Source organism: Drosophila erecta, unplaced genomic scaffold, assembly GCF_003286155.1.
Source record: "Drosophila erecta strain 14021-0224.00,06,07 unplaced genomic scaffold, DereRS2 tig00000021-arrow-pilon, whole genome shotgun sequence".
NCBI classification, from domain to species: Eukaryota; Metazoa; Arthropoda; class Insecta; order Diptera; family Drosophilidae; genus Drosophila; species Drosophila erecta.
In genome coordinates, this window is record NW_020825198.1 from 5,870,151 (window position 1) to 5,894,885 (window position 24,735).

At 42.4% G+C, this 24,735-nt stretch overlaps 6 protein-coding genes across 8 annotated transcripts; 3 read left to right on the plus strand and 3 right to left on the minus strand.

Annotated features, from left to right (window-relative positions):
- Positions 1-1,093: 1,093 nt before the first annotated feature.
- Positions 1,094-2,834, minus strand: LOC6545721. Its single transcript, XM_026976594.1, has 3 exons — positions 2,710-2,834; positions 2,005-2,143; positions 1,094-1,951 (listed from the first exon to the last, which is right to left on the minus strand). Exons 1-3 carry the CDS (start codon positions 2,740-2,742, stop codon positions 1,185-1,187), a joined length of 939 nt encoding a protein of 312 aa, XP_026832395.1. The 5' UTR covers positions 2,743-2,834; the 3' UTR covers positions 1,094-1,184.
- Positions 2,835-4,276: 1,442 nt separating this feature from the next.
- LOC26527080 (cuticle protein 8) lies at positions 4,277-5,596 on the minus strand. The gene is made up of 3 exons (XM_015158907.2): positions 5,403-5,596; positions 5,082-5,313; positions 4,277-4,550 (listed from the first exon to the last, which is right to left on the minus strand). Exons 1-3 carry the CDS (start codon positions 5,406-5,408, stop codon positions 4,372-4,374), a joined length of 417 nt encoding a protein of 138 aa, XP_015014393.1. The 5' UTR covers positions 5,409-5,596; the 3' UTR covers positions 4,277-4,371.
- Positions 5,597-9,156: 3,560 nt separating this feature from the next.
- On the minus strand, positions 9,157-10,555 carry LOC6545722. Its single transcript, XM_001971639.1, has 2 exons — positions 10,179-10,555; positions 9,157-9,568 (listed from the first exon to the last, which is right to left on the minus strand). Exons 1-2 carry the CDS (start codon positions 10,553-10,555, stop codon positions 9,157-9,159), a joined length of 789 nt encoding a protein of 262 aa, XP_001971675.1.
- Positions 10,556-12,631: 2,076 nt separating this feature from the next.
- On the plus strand, positions 12,632-13,080 carry LOC26526189. The gene is made up of 2 exons (XM_015158752.2): positions 12,632-12,844; positions 12,894-13,080. Exons 1-2 carry the CDS (start codon positions 12,754-12,756, stop codon positions 13,034-13,036), a joined length of 234 nt encoding a protein of 77 aa, XP_015014238.1. The 5' UTR covers positions 12,632-12,753; the 3' UTR covers positions 13,037-13,080.
- Positions 13,081-16,210: 3,130 nt separating this feature from the next.
- Positions 16,211-21,330, plus strand: LOC6544770 (cleavage and polyadenylation specificity factor subunit CG7185). 2 transcript variants are annotated; one of them, XM_001971640.3, is made up of 7 exons: positions 16,211-16,672; positions 17,086-17,805; positions 18,616-18,756; positions 19,016-19,482; positions 19,755-20,054; positions 20,130-20,198; positions 20,617-21,330. In XM_001971640.3, exons 1-7 carry the CDS (start codon positions 16,610-16,612, stop codon positions 20,810-20,812), a joined length of 1,956 nt encoding a protein of 651 aa, XP_001971676.1. In that variant the 5' UTR covers positions 16,211-16,609; the 3' UTR covers positions 20,813-21,330. The 2 variants fall into 2 exon arrangements, with proteins under 2 accessions (XP_001971676.1, XP_015013780.1); XM_015158294.2 differs by lacking the exon at positions 18,616-18,756 and having other exon boundaries at positions 16,212-16,672.
- A 1,540-nt stretch (positions 21,331-22,870) lies between these two features.
- Positions 22,871-24,723, plus strand: LOC6544771 (bax inhibitor 1). Of its 2 annotated transcripts, none has more exons than XM_001971641.3 (4): positions 22,871-23,120; positions 23,276-23,729; positions 23,958-24,128; positions 24,522-24,723. In XM_001971641.3, the coding sequence occupies exons 1-4, from the start codon at positions 23,053-23,055 to the stop codon at positions 24,558-24,560; spliced, it is 732 nt and encodes a 243-aa protein (XP_001971677.1). In that variant the 5' UTR covers positions 22,871-23,052; the 3' UTR covers positions 24,561-24,723. The 2 variants fall into 2 exon arrangements, with proteins under 2 accessions (XP_001971677.1, XP_026832396.1); XM_026976595.1 differs by lacking the exon at positions 24,522-24,723 and adding an exon at positions 24,196-24,285 and having other exon boundaries at positions 23,053-23,120.
- Positions 24,724-24,735: the final 12 nt, after the last annotated feature.

The window sequence follows — 24,735 nt, forward strand, 5'->3', positions numbered from 1 at the left end:
CATCCAAATGGGATTTTATTTCTTAGCCATTTCAGTCAAGCATAAAAGTGAATGTGCGAGATACAAATTCGTGGGCAATAAATGCACACAGTGAATAAAAATCAAAACTGTGCAAATGTAAAGTGCTAAAAATAACAAATACCGTGTAAAGTGTTTGTGAGTGCTTTTGGCAGCGAAATTTCGCAATCTACGAAGAGTGTGCGTGCCACAAATTAAAGCTGCCGCAATAATGGAATAATAAATCAGCATACAGCATAAATATGCATTTGATGGAAAAGATAGAGAAATGGCGTGGAAAGCGAAAACGATAACAGAAATCAAAATGCAATTCGCATTTCCTTCCGTTTTTTTCGAGTTTCGAACTCAGCTCGGCATTTGAACGCTTGGAAACGCATTTGGAAATTTGGAGCAATTAAATGGCAAAACATTTACACTTGACTGCAACGTGATCTGAACCGATGTCTTCCTGAATGGGGGGAATATCCACATGGAGAGCGGACCAAACCCAATCCGACCCGTTGTGGGCGACGGGCGACGCGAATTAACCCACAGAGGCAATAAAATTGAAACTTCAAAGGTGGCAAGCGCTTTAGACTGGGATCAAGACGCCGCCAATCTGGCTGCTCCACTTTGGCACCCGGAACATATTTTCCAAAAACACCACACACACGCGGCACCGCTTATAGCCGCCACAATTATGCTTTTCAGTGTATGGAATTCTTTTGTGGCTCTGAATTTGCCTTTATTGCCAAATTGTGATCACTTTTTTATGGCCAAGGTATCGGCAAAATAAAAATACGTGGTGAATAAAAAGTGAAAGAAGCTTACCTAATACCTAGCTTGGGGAACGCTCTGGTCTTTAATAACTCACGAGGAAAAAAATAACTTACCGATTTTATAGTACAACATATTTTGAAAAGTCAAAAAAGACTTACATTATACATACTATATATTGTAAATTTTATATTAATTACAATTACATTATAGTATACTCGATATAATATTAAATTTAAATAGAACTTCGGAATTAGTGTCCAATACAAAGTGCCTCAGATCTAAAAGGTTTACATTTGTATTTTCCAAGAGATATAAATAACAAATATTTTTCTGTGTAATTCCTATTTAATATTTCTTGTAAAAACTCCTTAGCATTTGGTTTGGCCTGCTGAAACATTTTCAAACATTTACTCTGCCCTGGCCTCACTTAGGTTGGGTAAATTGGCCAGGAATTCACGGCGATTTGCCTCAATGGTTTGCCGTTGCCAATTTGCATCGCTTGGACTGCTATTGACTAGTGGCCTGGGTGGCGGTAATCTAGCCTCCGCCTCCTCGACTTGGGGAGCCTTCTCGGCATTGTTGATTTGGGCCCTGTGGTATTTTGAACTTTCAGTTTTTTTGGGTTCTGCAGTGGTGGCCTTGCTGGTTTCTTGATCCGCCGGCAGTTGGAAGGGAACTATGGGAAACTGCTGGGGAATTAGATTCTGAACCGGGCGCCCTTTGGCTGGGTCCTTGCCCTGGATCACATCGAGCACCGCCGGCTTCAGCACATCCTTGGTCACATCGATGTGGTTTAGGTCGAGACCATGCTGTTCCTTCAGCTGCTGGGCCACATGATCCGCCACATGGGAGACGCTCACGTTGAGATGGCTCTTGGGATCCCAGGTGACATTTGAAGGAGCATCCGATTTGCTTCTCTCCACAAGGATATCCGGTCTTTCGGTGGGCCAAACTGATTTTATTTTCTCATCGCCTGCTTTAAAAATCTGAATCTGGGCCGAGTAACCTCCATCCTCATCCGCCATGTAATGGGTGACTTCAATGCGTCCATCTGGCCTAGCATAGCCATAGCTTCCCCGGATGCTGCCATTCACAAATCGTTTTTCTTCTCGAAACTGAGAGTTCTGCGTCTGTGGATCATCAATCTCATAGCCGAAGGAATATGTGTTGGGCCCTATAAATTAAATTTGGAATAATAATTTTTAAGGATTTTTTAATGTTGCATACCGTAAGGCTCGTGCACGAAATAGTTTTTCACTTTGGCTTTTTCTTTCCCAGGTTTAACTTCAGGCTGATCGTATACTTTGACTTTTTCGGGCAATGGATTGGACAACGCGGCGTATACTTTTGTGGTTAATACAAAAAGCTACAGGTGAAATAAAATGATCAGTATATATTAAGGCGTAAAGCTTGTGTAGCAAAGCGAAAAAATAAATATGTAACATAATTTTTCTTCTTGGTAATTAATTTTTTTACATTACATTGTTTTATATTTGCATTCTGGTCTTTGATTGAACCGCATAGGTTGTCGAAACGCTCAAATGCCAAGTTAATTGATTGTGTTGCCAAAAGTAATAACACACGTGTTTTCACCAAATGAACCAAAAACTAAATGTATATTAAAATAGGGCCACAATCAGTGGGTTTATTTGCTTTTTGTACTGTAAATATTTTGTTTCATTTCAAGACATTATTTTTCTTTTCATTTTATACAAGCTTTTACAATTAACAATATATCTGTTATACTGCTGTTGTTTAAAGTACACATTCAGAGCAAAAAATATTGAGGAATACTAAAGAAAAACCTTTTTATTGACTTTCATTGCCAGAACACTTTAAAATCTGAGTACTTTTAAATGTTTTTTATACACAACTAAACATTCCTGAGCATGGAACTAATCTCTTTTCGATTGCCAATTTCTAAGCACTTACAAAGAACCAAAATAAATGTGACGAATGGCCCATGCTGAATTTTAATTTTCCTCGCCTGTAGATCGGTCTATCACATTTATTTCGGTGCTGTTATTATTATTAATTTATTTTTGACCGGCGAGTTGCGCGTACTTTCGATGGCATAAACAGACTGAAGACCCGAGAAGCTAAAACGAAATGGAGAGGCAATCTATGTGGGTGCGAATCCCCATTTGGAATACTGCGGCGGAATGCTAAGTAATTTTCTTATTTTTGCTCTGCTAATTATTATAATAATTTTTTCCCACCATGCTAATCTTCACGACCTTCGCTGTAGCTTCAAAAACCAAACCAAGAAACGAGATAATCATTAATTTTTCAATATGATTTTTTATTAATTTTTTTTTAGTTTTTTCTTTCTATTTCCATAATAACGTTTTCGCATTTCGTTTGCTGTTTGCTGCTGTTCGTGTTGCTGTTTTTGCATACAAATGTTTATGGGGAATATATAGTACATAATTGTAGGACTCAAATGAACTTTTGAGACGTGAGAGACATGTGAGAGTTTGTTTTTCTTTCTTGTATCCTCCTAATTGAGTACAATGTTTATTTTTTTGTAGCTTTTTTCGTATGTTTTTCTTTGTTTGTTTATAATTAAGCTGCATAATTCTTTATAAATACACAATAAATGTGAAAAATACTAAATGCAAAAAATGAAACTAGATACAAAGGTGTCAGACTGAGAGTAAGTGAGTGAGAGAGAGATATATAAAGAGAGAGAGAGAGAGAGAGAAATAGACAGTGAGTCGTTGAGTGAGTGAGACGGGTGAGAGTGGAAGAGAGAGGCGGAATGCGGTCACGAGGATAACAGCGGGGATTTCTAGAGTACTAGCTACTAATGCACAATGACCGGCCCATTACCGCAATCTTTTGCCTTCCAAGGACCTGTTCTGCTAGAGATCCTATCAAACTGTCAGCAATCCCGCAATGGCACACAATTTAGCACGCCCACCGTGGCTCTCAATGGGGCGTGGCAGTTAGAGGAAGCTGGCCACAGTTTGACAGTCATCGCAAAGGCTTCTAAAGAAGATGATGTAGAATAGGAAAATGTATAGCATAGAAGAGAGATAGTCATAAATATATTACAAAAGTTTAGCTTGGGAAACTGAAAGAACTAAGCGTATAAATAAAGTTCTATGTACAGAGTGAGGAGAAGTCCTAAAAGAAGCCTTTGCCGTCCTTAAAATACAATTATTGTGCAAAAGTTTGCCAGCGAAATCGTTTCTGGTTCATCGTACGTACATATGTATATACAACTTGAAAACTTGTCACTCCAATTCCGGTTGTCATCCTTTGCGCGTTCATCATCCGCGATCAAGTCATTCCGAATGCCAAGTCGTTATGAATTTCTGTTTGTTTTCGGTTCGGTTTATATCCTTCGTCCTTGTGCCATGCCAGGATCAGCCGGGTGCCGGGACACGCCCCCTAAGGCGGTCCGTGTCTACTAAACTCTACGCTACGCTTACTTACAAAAGATTTTCATTTTCGTTGTTTGTTTGTTTGTTTTTTTTTTGTGGTTTTTTGTTTGTTTTTCTGTTTGTTGTTGTTCCTATGAAGATTCTGGTGTGAATGGATGAGAGCGAGAGGGAGAGCACCTTGGTGACTAAGTCAGGCTCCCGCTTCCTAGTAATGATGCAGCAGGGTGTGGGGGGCCAGCACGGGGGCGGCATGCAGCACGGGTGCATGGGCGATGATCTTGGTGGGGGCGGTCTTGTGGACGACGGCATTGAAGCCATTGTGATCGTCGGCGGTGTAGTCGACGGTGCGCACTGAACCATCGGGCTCAACCAGGGAGTACTGGCCTATAAAAGGGGTTGAACGAAATGGATATGCAATTTTAAGTGGGTGAGTACTGTAAGGTTGTAGCTATAAATACGGGCCCATATTATATAAAAACCAAAGCTGACATAAATGTTACGCAGCAAGCTATTAACATTTTTTAACATTTTTGTAACTGAGCTACCTGAGTTCAAAATCTTTTGACTTCGCATTTACATAAATGTCGTAATTGTTTTTTAACTAAGAATGTGAAGAAAATCTTTAAGAATCTTCTTTCTTAAGAAAATCTTTATACAATAAATATATTAACTTCAACTCGTTGAAATTTACATAGACCTTCGACTTAAAATTTAAAATATTGTATGAAATAACATACTAAAGTCCTTCTCATAGTCTTTTGCTTGATAGCAGAAAAATAAAGTTTTAAGATTGTCCATTGTGCGATTTTCTGAAGTTCGTTGCCTAAGTCATTTTATTTAAGTTCGTTGCCTAAGTCTTTCGTCTAATGGAGAACTTCAGGATCATTTGTGGTCGATGATCCATTGGAAACTCACCCTTCACCACATCACCGTCGCGCTCCTCGGCCTGCGATTTGATGTCGCCGGTATGGGGATCCTTAATGCCGTAGTTGAAGGAGTACTTGGGATAGGCCACCGGCTCGGCGTGGACGGCATGGACGGCGTGCGACAGGACTGGCGCATGATGCACCAGCGCAGGGGCGTAGTGGCCCAGCTCGATGGGAACGGCCTGAGCGGCGGCGAACAGCAGAGCGATGGCAACAAAGTACTAAAGAGTATGGAGAAGTGAGCATCAGGATCGGGGGAATCACTTGGATGGGGCTATGGTTGATGGGGGCAGAGGGTTCGAGCACACACCTTCATTTTAATTATCGAGCACGAACGGCAAACGGACACACGGCGCGAACACGTAGCTAAAAACAAGGACGAAGGACGACTGGACGCTGAATCCTGTAGAGGAGGCTGTAAGGAGTGAGCTCGAGTGAGTGAGGACCGTTAAGAGCACGAAATCGTTAGCTGAACTGATGTCTGCAACGATGACCAAAAGTATTTATATACGCGTCGCTCGCCGACGACTGCAACACGATCAACAACGACTGGAACGAACGACCGATGGCGGTGCAGCTGTGCCACCGGTGGGTTGCGGTGGGTGGTGTTGGTGGAGCTGGTGGTGCTGGTAGTGCCGGGGGAGCTAGATGACAGTTGCCAGCGGAGCAGTGCTGCAGTACCACACCACGCATGTGCCACAACAATGATCCCCGAGTTCCCCCGTTCAAAAATCTGCAGCTAGGTGCGGCATTTGTTTTTTCGGCCTGAGAAGGCGTTCGGTGACTTAGTTTCTTAGTTTCGCTGACTGTTTGTCTGCCTCTCGCTGATGACGGCGCTGCAATTGAAAGCGACACTTTTGCATTGGCTCTAATGATCTAAGCTCTTTATTTATTGATTTGCCGACATAACTATGATCGTTTCGGGTCCGCACAACTTGGCCGAAAAATATTATTACCATATCTGTGGCAATCAAACGGGGCGTCGTTATAATTACCACGCCAGCACCAACATCACCACCAATACCAAGCAAAACTTGCGTAGTTTTCGGGCCACGCAATTTGTTGCCTGACATTTTTGAGACCGATTTCAGTTTGTTATTTCCACGATCTGGAGAACTGTGTGCGGAATTTCGGTGTTGGCAAATAGTTTGACATGGCTAAGCAAATCAAACGCGGCTCAATCAATAATTTTCGGAGGCATGAGACAAATGTTTGTCGCCAAGATTGCGAGAAATGATAAATATTCTATGGCATTTTTAGCTAAGAGATTGTAGCGGAATGTTAATAAATATTACACGTATATAAAAAATGCACTGGATATATTTTATTTAGGATCTAAGCTGCCTTTCTATTAACTGGAATTCCTGACCAAGATTTCAGAAAAGATAATTATTAAGATTTCATTTAAGAGATGATGGTTAAATGCATTTTTGTTTGTTGTGTAATATCAGTATCTGATATAAGCAATGGCTGATAATAAATTTAGTGATTAAAAAGATTCTCAACCAATCTTGGCAATTACCATTGTATTTAACACTAAACTAACTAAACATTATATCATCAACTCCACCTCCATATTTTACGCTTGCTCAACTCAAAAAACAGTTTTTTTTGACACTTATTCGGGTAACACCCACAACAAACAGTTAACCGCTCTGGCATGACATATCAGAAAATTATGATTGTATCTTATAAAACACACACAAGTGGCCATTAAATAGAGACAAACAGCCGAGGGATGTGGAGGCCAAAGAGGAGACTGCCTGACGTCTGAGCAAACGATGGGAAAAAGGTCCAATGTTCATTTGCTAGGTGCAAAAAGCGTTGGCCAGAAAAAAAACACCAAAAAATCGAGACAAACCAAAAGATACTCAGATCACACTATAAGAGATCACTTTGGAATGGGCCTGGCCATTAGCATGGAAAGCCAAAACAAAGAAACAGAATCGACTTACATAAAACGGCTTTAAAGGCGACACATTTACACGGCAGGCCGAAAATCGCTCGAAACAATTGCCAACCGATGGACCACAAAAAAAGAGTTCGGGCCAAACAAGTTGGCCACGTCACGATCGCACTTTGACAGACCCAAGGAGTCGCAGGGGCTCGGTTTGGATGTTAGATGGTTAGTTGGTTAGTTGGTCACTGGACAAGACAGTTGGAAAATCGCAGTGACTACGACATGCTTTGTCTGGATCGATAGATAGTTGCGCAATGGCACCGCCAAGAGACAACATTGCTTGATCGATCGAATTGTTTTGCATGCGTTAATTGCACTTGTCCACGCATAACCCTCCCCCCCTCCCCATCCAATCCCCCTTCTCCTCCCATCGAAATCCATATCTGCGCAAACCCAACTCGAGATTTATTACACTTAGTGCTCCATCTGTCGATAACTAGAACAAACATTTAATCTTGATTTATGTTCGCCTATCTGGCAGTTTGTTTGCCTATGTTTGGACAATGGTTTGATGTGGGCGGGTGGCAGTCAGGGCGGGGCAGTGAAGGCTAATGGATCCATTGAACATGTAAACGCACTTTGCATCGGATTTCGGAATTTGAGCTGGGCAATTTCGGCTATTTGAGGTATTAAAAATTAATTGGTAAAACTCATAAAAATCAGTAAACGAATTAAGTTTGAGTTTACTGCTTGGTAGAAGTATATTTTTACACAGATACTTGATACTTTTATTTCTTTATAATAACACTTAAATGTTCCTGTACTAAGCATCGAAAAGTCGACCCACTTATGGTAATGTAATCACATTTTTTTAAATTGTACCCTTTGGCTTAAATGACTTGACAGTTATAGATTTGTGTCTTGATTTATGCAGTGGTCAAAACGATATTTCGTTTCTTTCGTGATTGAGACTTGAAGGTCTTTCGGCTATGCATTACTTGAAACTGGACAATAGCTCTCGGGGGTGTTTCCATTAGAAAGTGGGTGCAGTGAATGTGAATGTGATCCAGCATCGTTGCACAACGCTGCGTATGCATAACGTGCCATGTTCGGTGGACACATCCACAAAGGTTACATCCGGTGGACATTACGCAATCCCACCACTTCCGATACCCTTTGGAGGAGATCCAATGACACTGCAGCATCGTATGACTGTGGCCAATTAAAACATTTCCAAATGGGAGGATTCTTGCACGTCTGAGACCGACGCATGCTAACCATGTTTAGAGGTTTTCGGCCTTCCATTCTATGCCGCCAAAAGGGGCAGGTACACAGGCGGTTATTAGTGGACCAAAAGTTGGCTGTCAATTAGCCCGGTCCGGTTAAAGCCGTCAGCCCAATTTTGTCCCCGGCTCAATTGTGAGATTAGCGACGCAAAGTTGGTCAGGCTGCCTGGCATTTCAGCATTATTACCGCATCGCACGGCTGGCACAACCAGCCAGACTTCGCTTGATCCACTTTTTCCAGTCTGCTCTCTGCATTTCGCACATTTAATGCGATTTTGCGCATTTGCGCGTTTGAAATTAAGAGAGTGACGAAATGGAACCACCAGACATCAGCCAGCGACCAAAGTGGATCACGCATACTGGGGGAAAATAGATTTTCCGAGCTTGCAACAAACTTGCCTGTCCATCGGCCCGCTTGATTGAGTCCATGCGAAAATGAAAATCAAAAAGAAAAAGAAAAAGAAAACGAGATGGAGATCGAGATCGAGATCGAAATTGAATCAAAATCACAGTCCGGGCTCCAATAGATTGAGTCCACGTAAAACGCACACGCTTCACCAACCTGGCTGATATATGTGTACATATCCCAACATGACGTCGATGTTGTGGTTGCATAAAGATCGCCTCTTTGCCCCCCGTAACCCCGTTGAACCGGCGACAAAAGCTCGCCAGATATTTCAATTAGCGATTTATTTAGATTCTCCACTCTTTCAGCACCAGGAGTTTTGGGACCATTTTAATATAAATCCTTGAAATAAAAAAAAAAATTTTTTAAAATGTAGTTGAAGCAGTAAACATTGTTTATATGCTACGGGTATATGTTTTATTTGTAATTTATCACAATACATGAAATATAATTAATAGGTATTACAAGACGTCTAGTAATCCTCGCTGCTGGACTCCTCCTGCTGACTGTGAGCATCTGCTTCGACATATCCTTCCTCGCTGCTGCCCTCGTACTCCTGGTGATCCCCACCCTCCTCCTCCCCCTCCTCGTCCTTTTCCCCCTCGCCACCACCCTCATCGTAATCCTCGTGCACTTGGTACTGGCCTTTTTCCTGGTGCGGTGCTCGCTCCTCCTCCTCCTCCTCATCCTCATCCGTGTCCGCTTTGTGGGCCTCGGAGCTGTGGTGTCTCACCTGGTTGTCCACCGAACCGCCACCCGCATCCCCGTCGGATCCATGGCCGTGCAGAGTTTTCACACCGTTCGTAATAACCTCAGCTTGGAAGCCGTTGGCATCGTCGGCCGTGTATTTAACCACACGCAAGGTGCCATCCGGATCGACTACGCTGCGTGGAGGCCGTCGAAAGAGATATAAAATGAATTCAATGTGCGACTTAATGCATGTGCAAAGGTGTGTAATTGGTGTTTAGCTGGATTTTTATGAATATTCAGCATTAGCAATCAGTACAATGATGTTGATGACACGCACATGGTGAGAGTTAGAAGAATTTTTTACCATTTATTTTTTAAATTTGTTCATATTTGCTAAAATTTGCTTATAATTTAAAAAATATTTGTACTTGTTAATTGATAATTATTATCGATTATTATTATTATTATCTTGAGACATTTTAGATGCATATCCGTTGTTATTCATGTCTAGACCCTTCTGCCTTTTTATTGAGCACAGCTCGAAATGATTTCAAGATTGATTATATACAACCCGTTCTTAAAAAATCATATCAAATATGCAATGTATACAACTTTGCAGCAATCTTTAAAATCAACTTGTTAAAAAGCAGTGCCAACAAACTGTGCCTGCTGCCTCTGATATTAAGTGGTTTCAGAGTGTCCGCGATGCCATATCGATTTCAGCTCAGTGTGACGCTAATGAATGCGTTGACAAGTTGTCCCCATCCCAATCAAATCCATTCGCACTGACCACTCAAAACTCACCTGTAAACTCCTCTCACCTCGTCCCCGTTCCTCGTCTCCTTGCGATTCTGCAGCACGCGCGACTTGCCATCCTCGACTCCATAGGCGAAGCTGTACTCGGGACGGGCCACGTAGTCCACGGTGCGTCCATCGTGCACGGTGACCAGGTGCTCCGGCCCCACCACCGGACCCTCGAATCTCGCATAGGAGTATCCAACCGCTGCGCATGCGTCCATCATCCCGAATCCAGCAATTAGCGCCACCAGTGGCAGCAAATCTTTCAGTGGCCGCGCCGCAATGCGGAAGCCCAAACGTGTTGGACTCCGAGCTTGGGGTCCAAATCCAAATCGAAATCCATCGACGTCTCCAGCTGGGCTGGTTATGCGTCGCTTCTTCATAGCTCTCTATCAACAGCTGGTTACTTATGACTTATGATCGCAACCCTTCGATCCCCCGATTCTCGCACACTAAGCGTGAAATGTCGCACTTACCGGGTATTTATATAGCCATCAATTTAACATCGATTTTGGGAGGGAAATTGCATTTCCGCGAAATTATGCGCTTCAATGGAAAGCAGCCGAGTGGAACTTCAACTTCAGCAGGGATGTGGTCAACCGATGACGTTGGACCAGGCCACAAATTGCACCACTCCACGGGGTTTACACAATGCCTCCCGCCTGACGTCATCGATTCGCAGGGGCTCGCGGACAAGGGGGTCAACTTGGAAGGCATTAAATATATATTAATTCTCGCAAATGCCACGATCCCTGATTGACCATCGCGTATAGCGGCGCAATTTGTTCGGCTGAAAATCGCTTTAAGTGCGTTCAGTTCGCCAGTTAGGCACACTCATAGAAATTAGTGGGTATTGAATGAACTTCAATTGTGAAATCTCTGCCATAAAATATATGACTTATAAATAATATATGAATGAGTTTTGCCTTCATTTAAATGCTTAGTTTAGATCGATTACAACAAAATTTACTGAACACTTACGAGCATTAAAGATGCATATAGACATTATTTTCGTTCATTGCCATCAACATTTCTGAGATATTAAAATATGCAATTAAAAACCTGTAGATGCTAACTAATTATTTTTTCCCCTGTGCAAGTGCCCAAAAAAGTCGAACATGGAACTGCCGCCGATGGCCAAGATAAGCCACCTCCACGGGCCACCGGCAGGCGCAGCTGCAATCGCTGAAGCTTTGACCTTTTTCTGAGGGTCTGGCCAAAGGAGAAACATATAAAGAAAAATATAGAAAAAAAAGAGCTGGAAAACCGAAAACCAAAACCAAAAACCAAAACTGGCGAAAAGCAACCAAAATATGGCTTTTATTTCGGCTGCTTCCAATTTACAAGCAAAGCGCGCAGAGGCAGCCATTGTTGGCGATGCTTGAAAAATGCATATATCATTGGCCTTTGGTACTTGGCGGCAGTTTGTTGTGCGCACAGTAGTCGCTGCTTTTGGGGGGGATTCGCAGGCGACTTCACGAGGGTTTCAGGGGGATTGGGACTGGGACTTAACTGGCCATCGTGGGAAAACTAGTTGGCTGCACCTGTCTGTGTGAGTGTCTGCGCAGAAAGCGTCGCTTAATTACCCACATTACACAAATGCTGAGGCAACGAGAATCGCACATGGATCGCCACTATATAACTCTTTTTTGGCTGCCATTAACGTAATTAAGACGCAGCTCGTTTGCCCTTTAGTGGCTTTAGTGACACGCAACAAATGTGTCACTGCATTATGACTCCCAAATGGCGCAATGCAAATGCCTCCAAGTCGGCGGCTATTAAAGCGAAACTAAGCCACATGCCAGCGAGTCGTGTTGCTACTGCTTTTTCTATTTTGCTCGCTTTATTTTTGCGGCTAGCATTGGCCCAATGGCTGGGGTATCCTAGCCGAGCCAGCCAGGAAAGATTTCTGCGGCCAGATAAATTGCACATGCCACTGTGCCACTCTTACACTCGGAAAAATGTTAAATAAGATGCATATACTTAAAGCTATTAGAATCGCTGCAATCCTGCTTTCCTAAAAGAAATGCCTTCTTACGGACTTTAAAGTATATATCTACCTACGTTGTTAAAAGTATGGTAAATTTAAATGTATAATATTTGTCATGAGTTTTTTTTTTAAATATATCCTTTTATAATTCTTCTACACCCTTGTACTTAACATGCCTTATATATTTGGTCGATTTAGATCCCATCTCATATTTTGATTCGCCAAGTGCGCATGTGTGCTTTTCTATGAACGGTTATGTAAGGCATCCACTGTGCCGGCTTCTGCCCCATTTAAGCTGAAAACCCGCTTTGGCTTCGTTTTCCATTTCATTTGCACCAACTCCAAATGGAGGAGCAGCTGGAGACGGGGACTGAGATCTCGATCTGGAACGAGTCTCGGCCTGGTCAGCTTCTCTTCACTCGCGATTGCAAAACTCACACTCGTTCACTGAAAGCGAAGCGAGGAAACTTGACTCAATCAGTTGGCTGTAGCACTTTCATTCACACAAGTCAACACACACAGGAAGACTGAAACATAGAATTCTGATCAAATTTTAAAATTACGTTTTACATTTTGTCGTAGCTTTTTGCAATGATTTGCCTGTCACGGCTGGTCATCATTAACTTGCCCAGTGTCTGGCCACCAAAGAGATCCAAGGATTCTGAGAAAAAGGATAGCAACGGTATGGTGGGAGTACCTTCAAATATATTGTACTAAATATATTTTCCTAGCTTCTGTAAGGCCAGTTGCACCGAGGGATTTTCAGAGACCTTTGCAAATCCACACAAAAAGAGGCTACATCAAGTGGTTCAACAAACTCAGTCGCTGCCAGAAAACTCATCACTTTCCGGGAAGAATGCATCCCAGGTTGTAGAAGCGAATTAAACCAGGCTCTAATATAGTTGTTCTTCACTTGAATATTTTCTTTTGTTTTTGGATACCTAATTCACATAGCGGTACTAAAACACTGCTCTTGGTTTGAAATTCGGTTTTCCTCCTATTTCCCATCCCGATCGCTTCCATGGATGATTGGCAATTAAGATTGCATCGGGTGCATGGATTTACTCACGTTGCTGACCCATATTCGGAGTGGCTCTGCTTCAGCTGGGAGCCGGTTGTGGATAAGTTGGTCAGTGGTGCGATTGCCAGTGGCTGGAGCACCGTGACATGGCAAATGGCCACCAGTTGGCCAGATTTGAGCCCCTTTTTTGCGCCTTTCTAGAGCCGCTTTCCTCGTTATTCGCTCGGTTTTATCTGGCCAGAGGCAAATTAGTCAAATGGTAACAATTATATAATGGTCTAGTTATACTTGGCAACTTGGCGAGTATCCCGGCGAGAAGTGGGCGTTGCATGTTTGCCTTTCACTTTTTTTGCTGGATCTGGATCTGGATCGGCCAGCTGTGCCAGGATATATATCAAACGGCACGATTATACAATATAGCTAGCTACCCGATCGTCACGTAATTAGACGCCTCGTATGGCGGCAAACAATTGCAAACAGTTGGCAAACAATGTTTGAATGTTCTCTAAACTGCCGCGCGCAATTGAGACATTATTCAATTTGTGACAATCGCGAGAAAACCGAGAAAGAAACTGTATCAAGAGCTATAAACAATTAACTGCATTTTAGCTGCGATTTCCCAAAGCGATGTTCTAATTTTGCAACCGAAAATTCCTCGCTGGGCCCAAAGTTGTGAACATTTAATGAGCACCAAAAACGTAAATTTAATTTATATCGTTTTCTAAGCTTTTTGTCAGACGACAAATTTCGTAATTTTTTTGTTCGCTTTTTGTCGGTTTCTGGTTGTTTTTCTTTCTGCATGGTGGCTATTGCTATTGGGTGATTCGTGTAAACTGTGCCGACTCGGCATGGAGCTTTGGATTTGGACCCTGGTTGCATGTCAAAGGCGCATGAAACGACGCCAGCCTGCCACAAGAATCAAATGACACTCGGTCTGGTCCATTTCGGTCGCTCCATGGAGGCAAAAAATTATCCATGCAGTGCAGTATGCAGCGTGCAGTGTGCAGTATGCAGTATGATATGGTCAAAATACCCAGCAGTGTGTAGCCTTAATTGGCACCTCGACACTTGGCCAGGACCGAACCGAACTGAATCAAATCGAATCGAATCGAATGGCTGCTGTGTAGGTGCACTTGATGGCCGGCTCTGGTGTGAGATTTATGCATGTTCTCTTTGCGTATCCATTGCCCAACTGGTGGAGCGGCACGACGGCTTCTGGGCAGTTGGAAGCTTGGAAGTTGCAAGTTGGCACTTTTGTAGCTGCGGCGCCGCTTTTTGATAAAGTATCCCAGCCAATGGTCACGCAATAAATTTTTGACATGACTTACGCACGTCCCAAATGTTCGATGGGGGGGCAATTGAAATGAGTGGTGCCCATTATGTAGATCTAAGTGATCAGAAACATTCAATAACACTTATACAATTTTTATGGGAGCCAGCAAAGGCCACACTGCGTAGGAGTATTATAGTATTATTTATTGATTTCTTTTTGCTGCTTAATGTGCGGTTTTTTAAAAGAGATTTTGAATGAATAATTTTTTTTTATATAAGTGGAATGTAATTCTACCCTTCCACTACAATAAACACTCTTATACATATTTAATTTATGATAAATACTACGTGCGTATGTCTCCTCCCCTTCGATGTTGCACCTTTAAGGCCAGCTCTGCCCCAAAAATGTCAGCGATTAGCCGAGAATTTAATTTGACTGCACCCGCGCCTCCAACATCCGTCAATTTTCATCGGCGTGTTCGCTCTTGAACAGCCGCCCACCCTGAATTGGAAACAGATTTCCACATATGCAGATCGCAAAAATCCAATCTGCAATAACTTAATTCGAATGCTCGGCGGCAAGCGTCGCTGAAGCATTTAAAAATCGATTGATTGCAGTAAAGATCGTAATTACCGAGCAGTGAAAAACCTAGTCTTGATAATTAAAAGCACACAATCGCATAAGGCGAGCTTAGCAACTATAATTGCCGTCTGTTCATATTGGACGATAAAAGCCAGTGGTAATTGACATTTAAGGCAATTCATTAACGCAGCTAACACATGAGAGTCAAAGAGCCAAAACTAAATACTGAGTACCAGCAGGTGGACTACTGCTGAAATAAAAGAAAAAAATGGAAAAACATCAGATACAAGAATAACATGGCTAATCATGCACTAGATTTCGGGATATGTGCTTTTTTCACAGGCCCGACTAAAAAAATGTTGCCTCGGTTTTTTCTTCCAATTTTGCTCTGCGTATTTGCATACAAGTTGCCAAGTCGACGGCGCCACAATCTCCTCGGTTCCCAGCCTCCGGCAAGTTCGAAGATTTCGGAGAGCCGAGTTGTTAGCGGCAATTATTGTAACCTGCAAACGGGCTGCATAAATCAGCTTAATTGCTATATTTAAATTCTAAATTTGGAGCTCTGGCCAAGTGCGCTGTCTAGTTGTGCAAGTGACACGGTCAGCGTTCATTTGGACCTGCAAATCTAACAAATGCATGGCAATATTTTTTGGGCAGGATTGGTAATTTATGCAAGTTAATATATTATGTGTGTGATGGTGGTCCACTGAAATGACTCATTTATTTGAAGTGTGCATATTCATTTACATTAAAATATACCTATTATGGGTGTTGTAATTAATGGTAAAACATACTTACCAATTATGCCAATAATTAAAGAAATAATGTTGCAACCAAATTCAATTCAATGAATTTATTAAATTTGTTAAGAAAGTCCATGAAGCGGCCTAACGGTCGATTATAAAATTGAAATTTGACGGAAGTAAAATTATTTATGATGGTTTGTGTCCACACTAAGACCACAATCAAAATGCAAATGGTTATTGATGTTGAGTATTTCGCATAATGAAATGCTTATTTTTACAATAAATAATACTAACGCGATTTTATTAATAAACACTTCCAATTGAATCGCTTTCATCAAATATTTTTTATGTTTGGATAATTCCCGTGTACTGTCAAATTGTAGAAATACCACAACCAAGTTGTGTTACTTTTTAGTATGAGAGCAAGAGAGCAGAAATATACTGCATTGTGTTTTGACATTTCAGCTCTACGGTCACACTGCACCGCTCCGCCATTTTACGCTGACCGTTTTTCGCATGATTAGGGAAACTAATTTGTGCACGAATAGAATGTAAATAGTTTCAGAATTCTTCTCACGGACAACAACGCGCTTAAGCAATTAATCAATTAATTGTTCAGCGGGCGCGATTCCCCGGCTAGATCGCCGAGTAGCACGCCGGTTTCTGCTCCGGCTTCCCCCCAAAAAAAAAAAACTGTACGAGGCGCGAGTGCGAGTGCGACAGAGACCGAACGAGTGCTGAGTGCCTTGGTGTGCGTGCGAAAGTTGGGTAAAGCGGCGAAAAATCAGCAATTACGCCTAGAAAGAGCACCTTTGCCGGCTCAACATGGCCGAGGTCTTGGATCTGTACGCGGAAGACCTCGACAAGGACTTTGCCGGGCAGGCTCAGGTAAGTCGTGGAAAAAAAGCAGTCGCTTTGCAAGCCGCGTGTGTATGTATACAGTAGGGTGGATCGATGTGCGAATGAATTGTGTTAGGGGGTGGAACGGCGTTATAGGAGCACTCGAAACGCATGGTACCCTGTAATGTAGGGTTCTAAGGATTAGAGTAGAATATTGTTCGAATATCAATACCAATACTTTTTGAATGTTCTAAATGAAAATTAGAGTTATATCCAATTTGTATAAAAGCAAAACTTACTAGTTAGCTTTACAACATTTTCAACAAAGTATCTGTTTAAACATTAAAAGGTTTGCTATTCGCCCTACTTGCTATGCGGTCCTACCAACAAAAACGACTTTACGGTGCTTACACGATAGTTTGACCCACTTGTTAATTTCTTACTTTGCTTTATGTGGACAGGACGAATTTGGAGGTGATGGAGTAGACCTATACGATGACATAGGCGGTCCCACCGAAGCGGCCGCCTCAGGTGGCGGGGGCGGTGGAACTCCCTCCGCAGATGGAGCCGCAGGACCTGGCTCCGGAGAAACCGGCGAAAGGAATTCCGGTGGTCCCAATGGGGTTTACCATCAGAGCAGTGGTAGCCTCACTCCGACCATGAACCGCCGCTATCAGCTGTATGTGGGCAATCTCACCTGGTGGACCACTGACCAGGATATCGCCAATTCGCTGCGAGACATTGGCGTGAGTGATTTACAGGAAGTGAAGTTTTTCGAAAACCGGGCCAACGGTCAGTCGAAGGGCTTCAGTGTAATCTCCCTCGGCTCGGAGTCTAGCCTGCGCGCAGTGCTCGACCAGCTGCCCAAGAAGGAGATGCACGGCCAAGCGCCAGTGGTCACGTACCCCAGCAAGCAGGCACTCACCCAATTTGAGAGCCTGCAGAAGACGCGTCCAGTGCCGCCGCCGCAGCAGAATGGACCGCCGAGGGGTCCGGCACCACCCAGCATGGGTGGCGGGCCAATGCCCTCCGGACATCCAGGAGGACCGCAAGGCGGAGGTCCACCAGGACATCCACCGCGCGGGATGAACTCCATCATGCAGCCGGGCCAGTACCGACCACAGCACATGTCCCAGGTGCCCCAGGTGGGCGGACCCAACTCAGGACCTCCACGAATGCAGGTACACACCCATTGTTCTAGTCCCGCATGGCCCCCAAAGGTCTCATCGTTCGTAGAAATATCGCCCGGTTCTATTTTGTTTTGTTTCTACATTCCTACATTATTTCCTATTTTCATCAAAATTGTTCTGAATGCAAAATTTTCTTACTTAAGTAAAATTAGAAACCCTAAATATACGACTTCATGTATGGTTTATAAAAGAAGACGTTACGTTCTACTTTTGTTCGATGTTCTTTTGTAAATTAATCGTACAAACTAAGTTTTACTATTTAGAAAAAAAAAAAAATAAAACGACTTTAGTTGTGAGATGTATCAATCTGAAATATCCGAACTATTTTGATTATTTAATTTGGAAATTTATAAACTAAACTAAAGCGGTCGTACAAATTAAGTTTCTAAGGTTTTTTATTTAAGTCTTTAAGTACTATTCTTATTTTTTTTTACTCACACGTAATTTCAGAGCAATTTTTGTAGTACTTCTCAGCCTAAGGCCATTGTATTTGTTTTTATTTTCTTTACTCTAGTTATAGAATTTGAACAAAAAAGCACATGTAATAAATTAAAATCAAGAGCCAGAAAGGTACGTAATGCCTTCCTAGCTCCGCTCAAATAAAATATACTTTTGATTTAATTCCGTAAATGTATTTCCCCCCGAGTATCTGTAATTGTAAAATCGCCCGCTATTGTTATACAAAATGTTTATGTATTACGATTTATGTTCTATTCCATGTCTTTGACAACGCTTACGCACACTTCTACCCCACAACAACAACTACTACTCCAATATAAAACGTAATTCGTATTAATATAGCCGCCAATGCATCCGCAAGGCGGGCTCATGGGCAACCAACAGCCGCCACCCCGGTATCCGTCAGCGCAGGGCCAATGGCCAGGTCAGCGGCCAGGCGGACCACGACCAGGTCCACCGAACGGACCGCCGCAGCGACCAATGGTAACAATCCCCAAAGCACTGAGTCCTCTTTGTATCTATGCCCTAATTTAATTCTAACGAAGTCAGAAAGAGAGCAAGATAAAGGATGACTGACTAACCCAACTTAAGTTAACCTTAGTTAACTTAGTCTTAAGCGATGTATTCAGAACATTTAAAGTAATTCCACGGATCAACCCATGCAACACCAACTCATACCCTAGCCTAGAAACCGATTCGATCAATGGAAACAGTAACTAATTCTGTCTCTTCTGCCTTGCAGTTCCAAGGAGGCCCCATGGGCATGCCCGTCAGGGGTCCGCCAGGTCCCGACTGGCGTCGTCCACCCATGCACGGTGGTTTCCCCCCGCAAGGTCCGCCACGTGGCCTTCCACCAGCACCAGGTCCGGGCGGACCACACGGCGCACCCGCACCCCACGTGAATCCGGCATTCTTCAACCAGCCTGGTGGTCCTGCCCAGCATCCGGGCATGGGTGGCCCGCCCCACGGAGCCCCAGGTCCGCAGCCAGGCATGAATATGCCACCGCAACAGGGCATGAACATGACGCCACAGCATGGACCGCCGCCACAGTTCGCCCAGCATGGACCACGCGGTCCGTGGCCGCCACCGCAGGGTAAGCCACCAGGTCCCTTCCCCGATCCTCAGCAGATGGGTCCGCAACTGACGGAGGTAGAGTTCGAGGAGGTGATGAGCAGAAATCGCACAGTCAGCAGCTCGGCGATTGCCAGGTGAGTGCACAGTCCTTCAATTCACTGCTGAGCAGCAATCAAAATCGAAAAAAAAATCAAATCAAAAAAAACCTTGTATTTTTTGTTTGAAACTGACCCACTCTCAAGACAAATTCATACATAATTTGAAATGTTTAAACTATTGCAAGGCCCTCATATAAAATGAGGCCGAGGATCCGGTCTAAAAAAAAAAAAAACAGTGAAATATGAAACGAAGATTTTACTTTGTTGGTCGAAAATCAATTCTCTTATGTATGCCAATTTATTTTCAGAGCTGTTTCTGATGCGGCCGCTGGTGAATACTCGAGTGCCATCGAGACACTGGTCACAGCCATTTCACTGATCAAACAGTCCAAGGTAGCGCACGATGAGCGATGCAAAATCCTGATCAGCTCGCTGCAGGACACGTTGCATGGCATCGAGGCCAAGAGCTACAATAGGCGCGAAAGGTCGCGGTCGAGGGAGCGTTCCCATCGCAGCCGGCAGCGACGTGAGCGTTCCACGTCCAGGTACCGCGAGCGATCTCGGGAGCGGGAACGCGATCGGGATCGCGAGCGTGAACGGGATGGCGGGTAAGATTTGGCTTTACAATGTGTTAACCTAAACCTCGCATATAATTGTATATTGATTGTGTATTTATTTTATAGAAGCTATAGGGAGAGGTCACGCAGCAGGGAACGTGAACGTCAGGCTCCAGATCACTACAGGGATGACAGGTAAAATATTATACTGTTTATAATTCGCTACACTGTCTCATTTAAAAGTTGCGTACGAATTTGTCATTCTTCTTCATGTGATAGCATCGAACTCATAATTTGTTTTCTTATAAAGAGATTTTTAATAACAAGTTTTTGCAATAAAAACAATTTTAGATTTGTAAAGTCTTGATTCTTTATGATAAAATATTTGAGAAATTGTATAAAATATAAAATAATAGTAATCTTACTTTATTTAAAAAAAGCTTTTTAAAATGATCTTCTTTCTGTTAAGATGTTCACTTAAATCTCAAATGTTTGAACTTATCAGAATATTTTCGTTCTATTTGTGCAACCAAAAAAGGTGACAATTAAGCGATTTATTTATAATCTCGAATTGAAGATCTGAGTTTATGTTAATACCATAATCCTACAACAGCCGATCAGTACGTCCACGAAAGTCTCCGGAACCCGTAGTCGCCGAAGCAGTAGAGGCGCCATCATCAAAGCGCTACTACGAGGATCGGGAGAGGTATCGCTCCTCGGACCGGGAGCGGCGCGACCGCGATCGGGACCGCGATCGCGAGCGAGAGCGTGATCGCGACAGGCGTGAGGAGCACCGTTCCCGGCATTGACTGCCATAAGTGGAGGTTGGGACAGCGCCAGTGGACCGTAATCAAGTGTAAAGATGCAACACAGATATACTAAACACACTCTATTAACAAACAATAAGCCGCAGCTTGATAGGATGACAAGCTAGCCACAATTAACAGATTTTCGATTTGTATCTAACATTACCAATACGTAGGATATGAATATGGCAAACAGCATAGTTCTTCTAGACATACTATAATAAGCCGAAATGCTGACAAGATTTTACCAACGACGGACGAGAACTGTCTCTGGATCCATCTAACTTCACATCGCAGAATCCTGGCAGCAGCAAGAACGGCAGCGAAGTCAGTAGCAGGAGGATCGATGGAGAAGCCAAAGGAAGAGACAGCGTGGGACATTTTAGACACTGATGCGCACTGGATCATCAAATAACAAACAACTTGCATTCCTGCACCTCCGTCTTCGCAGCAGAATTTCAATATTATTGTACTCTAAAATTTCGGTTTATTTAATAAAACATAAACGTATGAAAAAAGAATTGTTCCAGAAAAAACCTCTACCAAAACTGTCTTGCATTGTGTGTCTTCTTGTACTCTTATTATAAAAAAAAAACAATCTTATTAGTTAATGAATTTATAATTGTACAACAAAATTGTATGTAAAAATTCCAAAATATTGCACTTGTGCGTGCAATTAATATTGAAATAGTTATATTAACAAAATCATTTTGCCGACTGAGGCCGAAAATCGTTATTCCTAATGTATTTTCAAAGATTTCGCAATCTTTTGTTGTAAACATTCTCCACGCATTTGTTTAATCTTGTTTTTATTTAACATATAAACTTAAGTCAATCATAATTGTGTGCTTGAGACTGAGTGTGAGTGAATTTTTGTAGCATTTATATGCCGACTGATTCCATCCGCACAAACGGATAGAGAAAACCATATATTTATATAGAATAAGTCGAGTGTGTGCTTTTAGCCAAAATACCATGATTTTTAGACTAAATTACTCTAAAAGAGAAACGCCCTAATCGCATTTATCGTAGTTAACTATACTAACGTTAAAAGTTAATGTAGTTCCTAAAGTAGGTTCCAAGAAAAGAACAAAGTCATCCAGTTCCTCCCGAGATACTGTACTACTCGCGGCTCACTTTACACAACTTAGCCTTCCTATTGTATCATCTACATTTTACTTTTTTAAATTCTAGCTTTACTTTTAATTTGTACATACATTTTGTAAACGATACTCAACTAAGATCATGTCCCACTAATCCCGAATTGCAATTACACCTTGTTAAAGCAAGCCCACGATTTGAAAAGTACCTGTAACTCACCGCAGTGCGAGAGCCTAGAGGTGTTATGAGTATTATGAGCTTAACGAAGTCTTGTACAATTTATACTGTGATTGTGATGTTGATAAAACGAACTACATATGAATTTATACGAACAACTACTGTCTGTTAAGTCATGCCAAGCAGGTAAAGTTGTCCCATTCTTCTGGGACCCTATACATACATATATGTATATACGATAAAATTCTTGAGATTCTTTGTTTTATGGACAAGCAACAGCACCTAGTCGCCCAATTTGCAATAGCTTATTATTTACCATGTACTGTTTTTAGAAAATACGCAAATTGAACTGTTTGGATCTAGCGCGAAATAAAAAACTATTTATTAGTCGTCTCGAACTTCGTTGCTTTTCAAATGGAAAGTAGGCAGCGCGCGCAACTGAAACACGTCAGAATCATCTGGAAGGTTCGGAAAGTGTCCGTTATGCAACACTAACCCAGGTGGACAAGTGGCCCAACACTTTCTTATCATCAGTGCTGGCGGTATTCTAGCAAAATAAGAAGAGAACACTTGGTATAGCTGTCACAATGGTGTATATTAAAATGTATCGTTTTAAATCATTTAAAATCAATCATTTTAAATGATTAAATCAGTTAAATCAATTAGTATGTCTACGTATACATATATGGTGACTTATTCATATAGCTAAGACCTAAATGTAGCGGTAAAAAGTACGTCGTCAGCACTAGTCGATAAAACCTTACTCAACACTAGATGCTGATAAAACAGTTTTTGTGAAATACAGAAAGAAAAGGCGAAAAAGAAGAGCCGAGTAGGCCTGACAAAGTAAACAGTCAGTTTTAATACATCGATACAACAGTTCAAATTCACTCCTCCGTTTGAACGACAAACTGAAGTATAATATTACCGGAAAATAGGAAGAGCAAACGCGATAAAATACCATAATGGCAGATACTGCAAATTACATCCAAGACCGTTTCCAGACGTTCATGAACGGCCTCGGCGACCGTTAGTAAGTATGACATTCCGATGGGTCACCCCCCAAAAAGGTCTAGGGTCCAAGTGCGTCGCACTGACGTGTTTTTTTGGTATTCAACCACATCAACAGTTGGCCATCGGATCGATGGACCTTGAAACTAATGGTTCTCCTCCTTCTCTTTTTCCTAGTGAGCCTTATGTGCGCGAGCACCTGTCAAAGGTCTACATGGTCCTGGGCAGCACTGCCGCTGCCACGGCCATGGGAGCCCTCCTCCAGATGCGTGACTTTCTCGATCTTGGAGTCCTGGCAGCGGTGGCCACTCTTATCCTGGTTTTGGGTCTGCACTTTTACAAGGACGACGGCAAGAACTACTACACACGTTTGGGCATGCTCTACGCCTTCGGATTCTGTTCCGGCCAAACTCTCGGACCGCTTCTCGGCTATATATGCAGCATCAATCCGGCCATAATCCTGTCTGCCCTTACAGGCACATTCGTCACCTTCATCTCGCTCTCCTTGGCCGCCCTTCTGGCCGAGCAGGGCAAGTACCTCTATCTGGGTGGGATGCTAGTTAGCGTCATCAACACTATGGCACTGCTGAGTCTCTTTAACATGGTCTTCAAGTCTTACTTCGTACAAGTGGTGAGTGGCAATTTGTCTCCCTTTCCTATCTTCTATTATCTTTAAAAATGTGCTACATCTTCTAGATTATTTATAAATAGTTTTATGTTATTTTGATGAGTATTCATTTGTATAAAACATTTTGCAAAAACACCTAAATAGATCTTTTATTTCAAGGCATATATATTTTTTTAGTGTAAAAATATATTATATAATTACATTATTAAACATTTTATTTTTGCCTTTTAGACTCAACTCTATGTAGGCGTTTTCGTAATGGCTGCCTTCATCGTCTACGACACACAGAACATTGTTGAGAAGTGCCGAAACGGAAACCGAGATGTAGTGCAGCACGCTTTAGATTTGTTCTTCGATGTACTCAGCATGTTCCGCCGGTTGCTGATTATCCTGACGCAGAAGGTAGGTTCCCGCGACATGGGTTTCCCCAACGATCAGTTGTTATATAGCCCCCTCACCCCTCACCCAGCTCAAGACCTTCATGGTTTAAGGCAGTTCAAGCCGTAGCGAATCGTTCGAATTAGCTGATCACTTTGCAAAATCCTCCAGTATAAAATTTTCTGTGAAAACCCACTAAAAACGGTATTTCCTGCAGCCAAGGCAATAAGTATACTTTCACAAAGTCAGGCTAGGATCCTTAGGTCTTTATGAACCGCTTGTGGGAAGTATATTTATTTCCAAAAACTGCCAATGAAACTTTTTGCAAAGTTCTCCAGCTGTTTGTGAAACTATATTTATGTCCTTTGCTTCGGCACAGTTTAAAGGCAATTCAGTAATGTCCTTAATTATTTGCAGGAGGAGCGAAAACAGAATGAACGCCGTAAGAGAAACTAAATAAACCTGTATTTGTACCAGCCACCACAAGTAAAACATCTGACACGGAATTTGGAGGTTGGCAGTTTTCTGATTCTACAAATTTATCCGTATAAAAAAAAATAATGCCGTGTACATTTGGCTTTAAATTTACAGACATATATCCAGTATAAAACCCATGAAATTTTCTCATTTA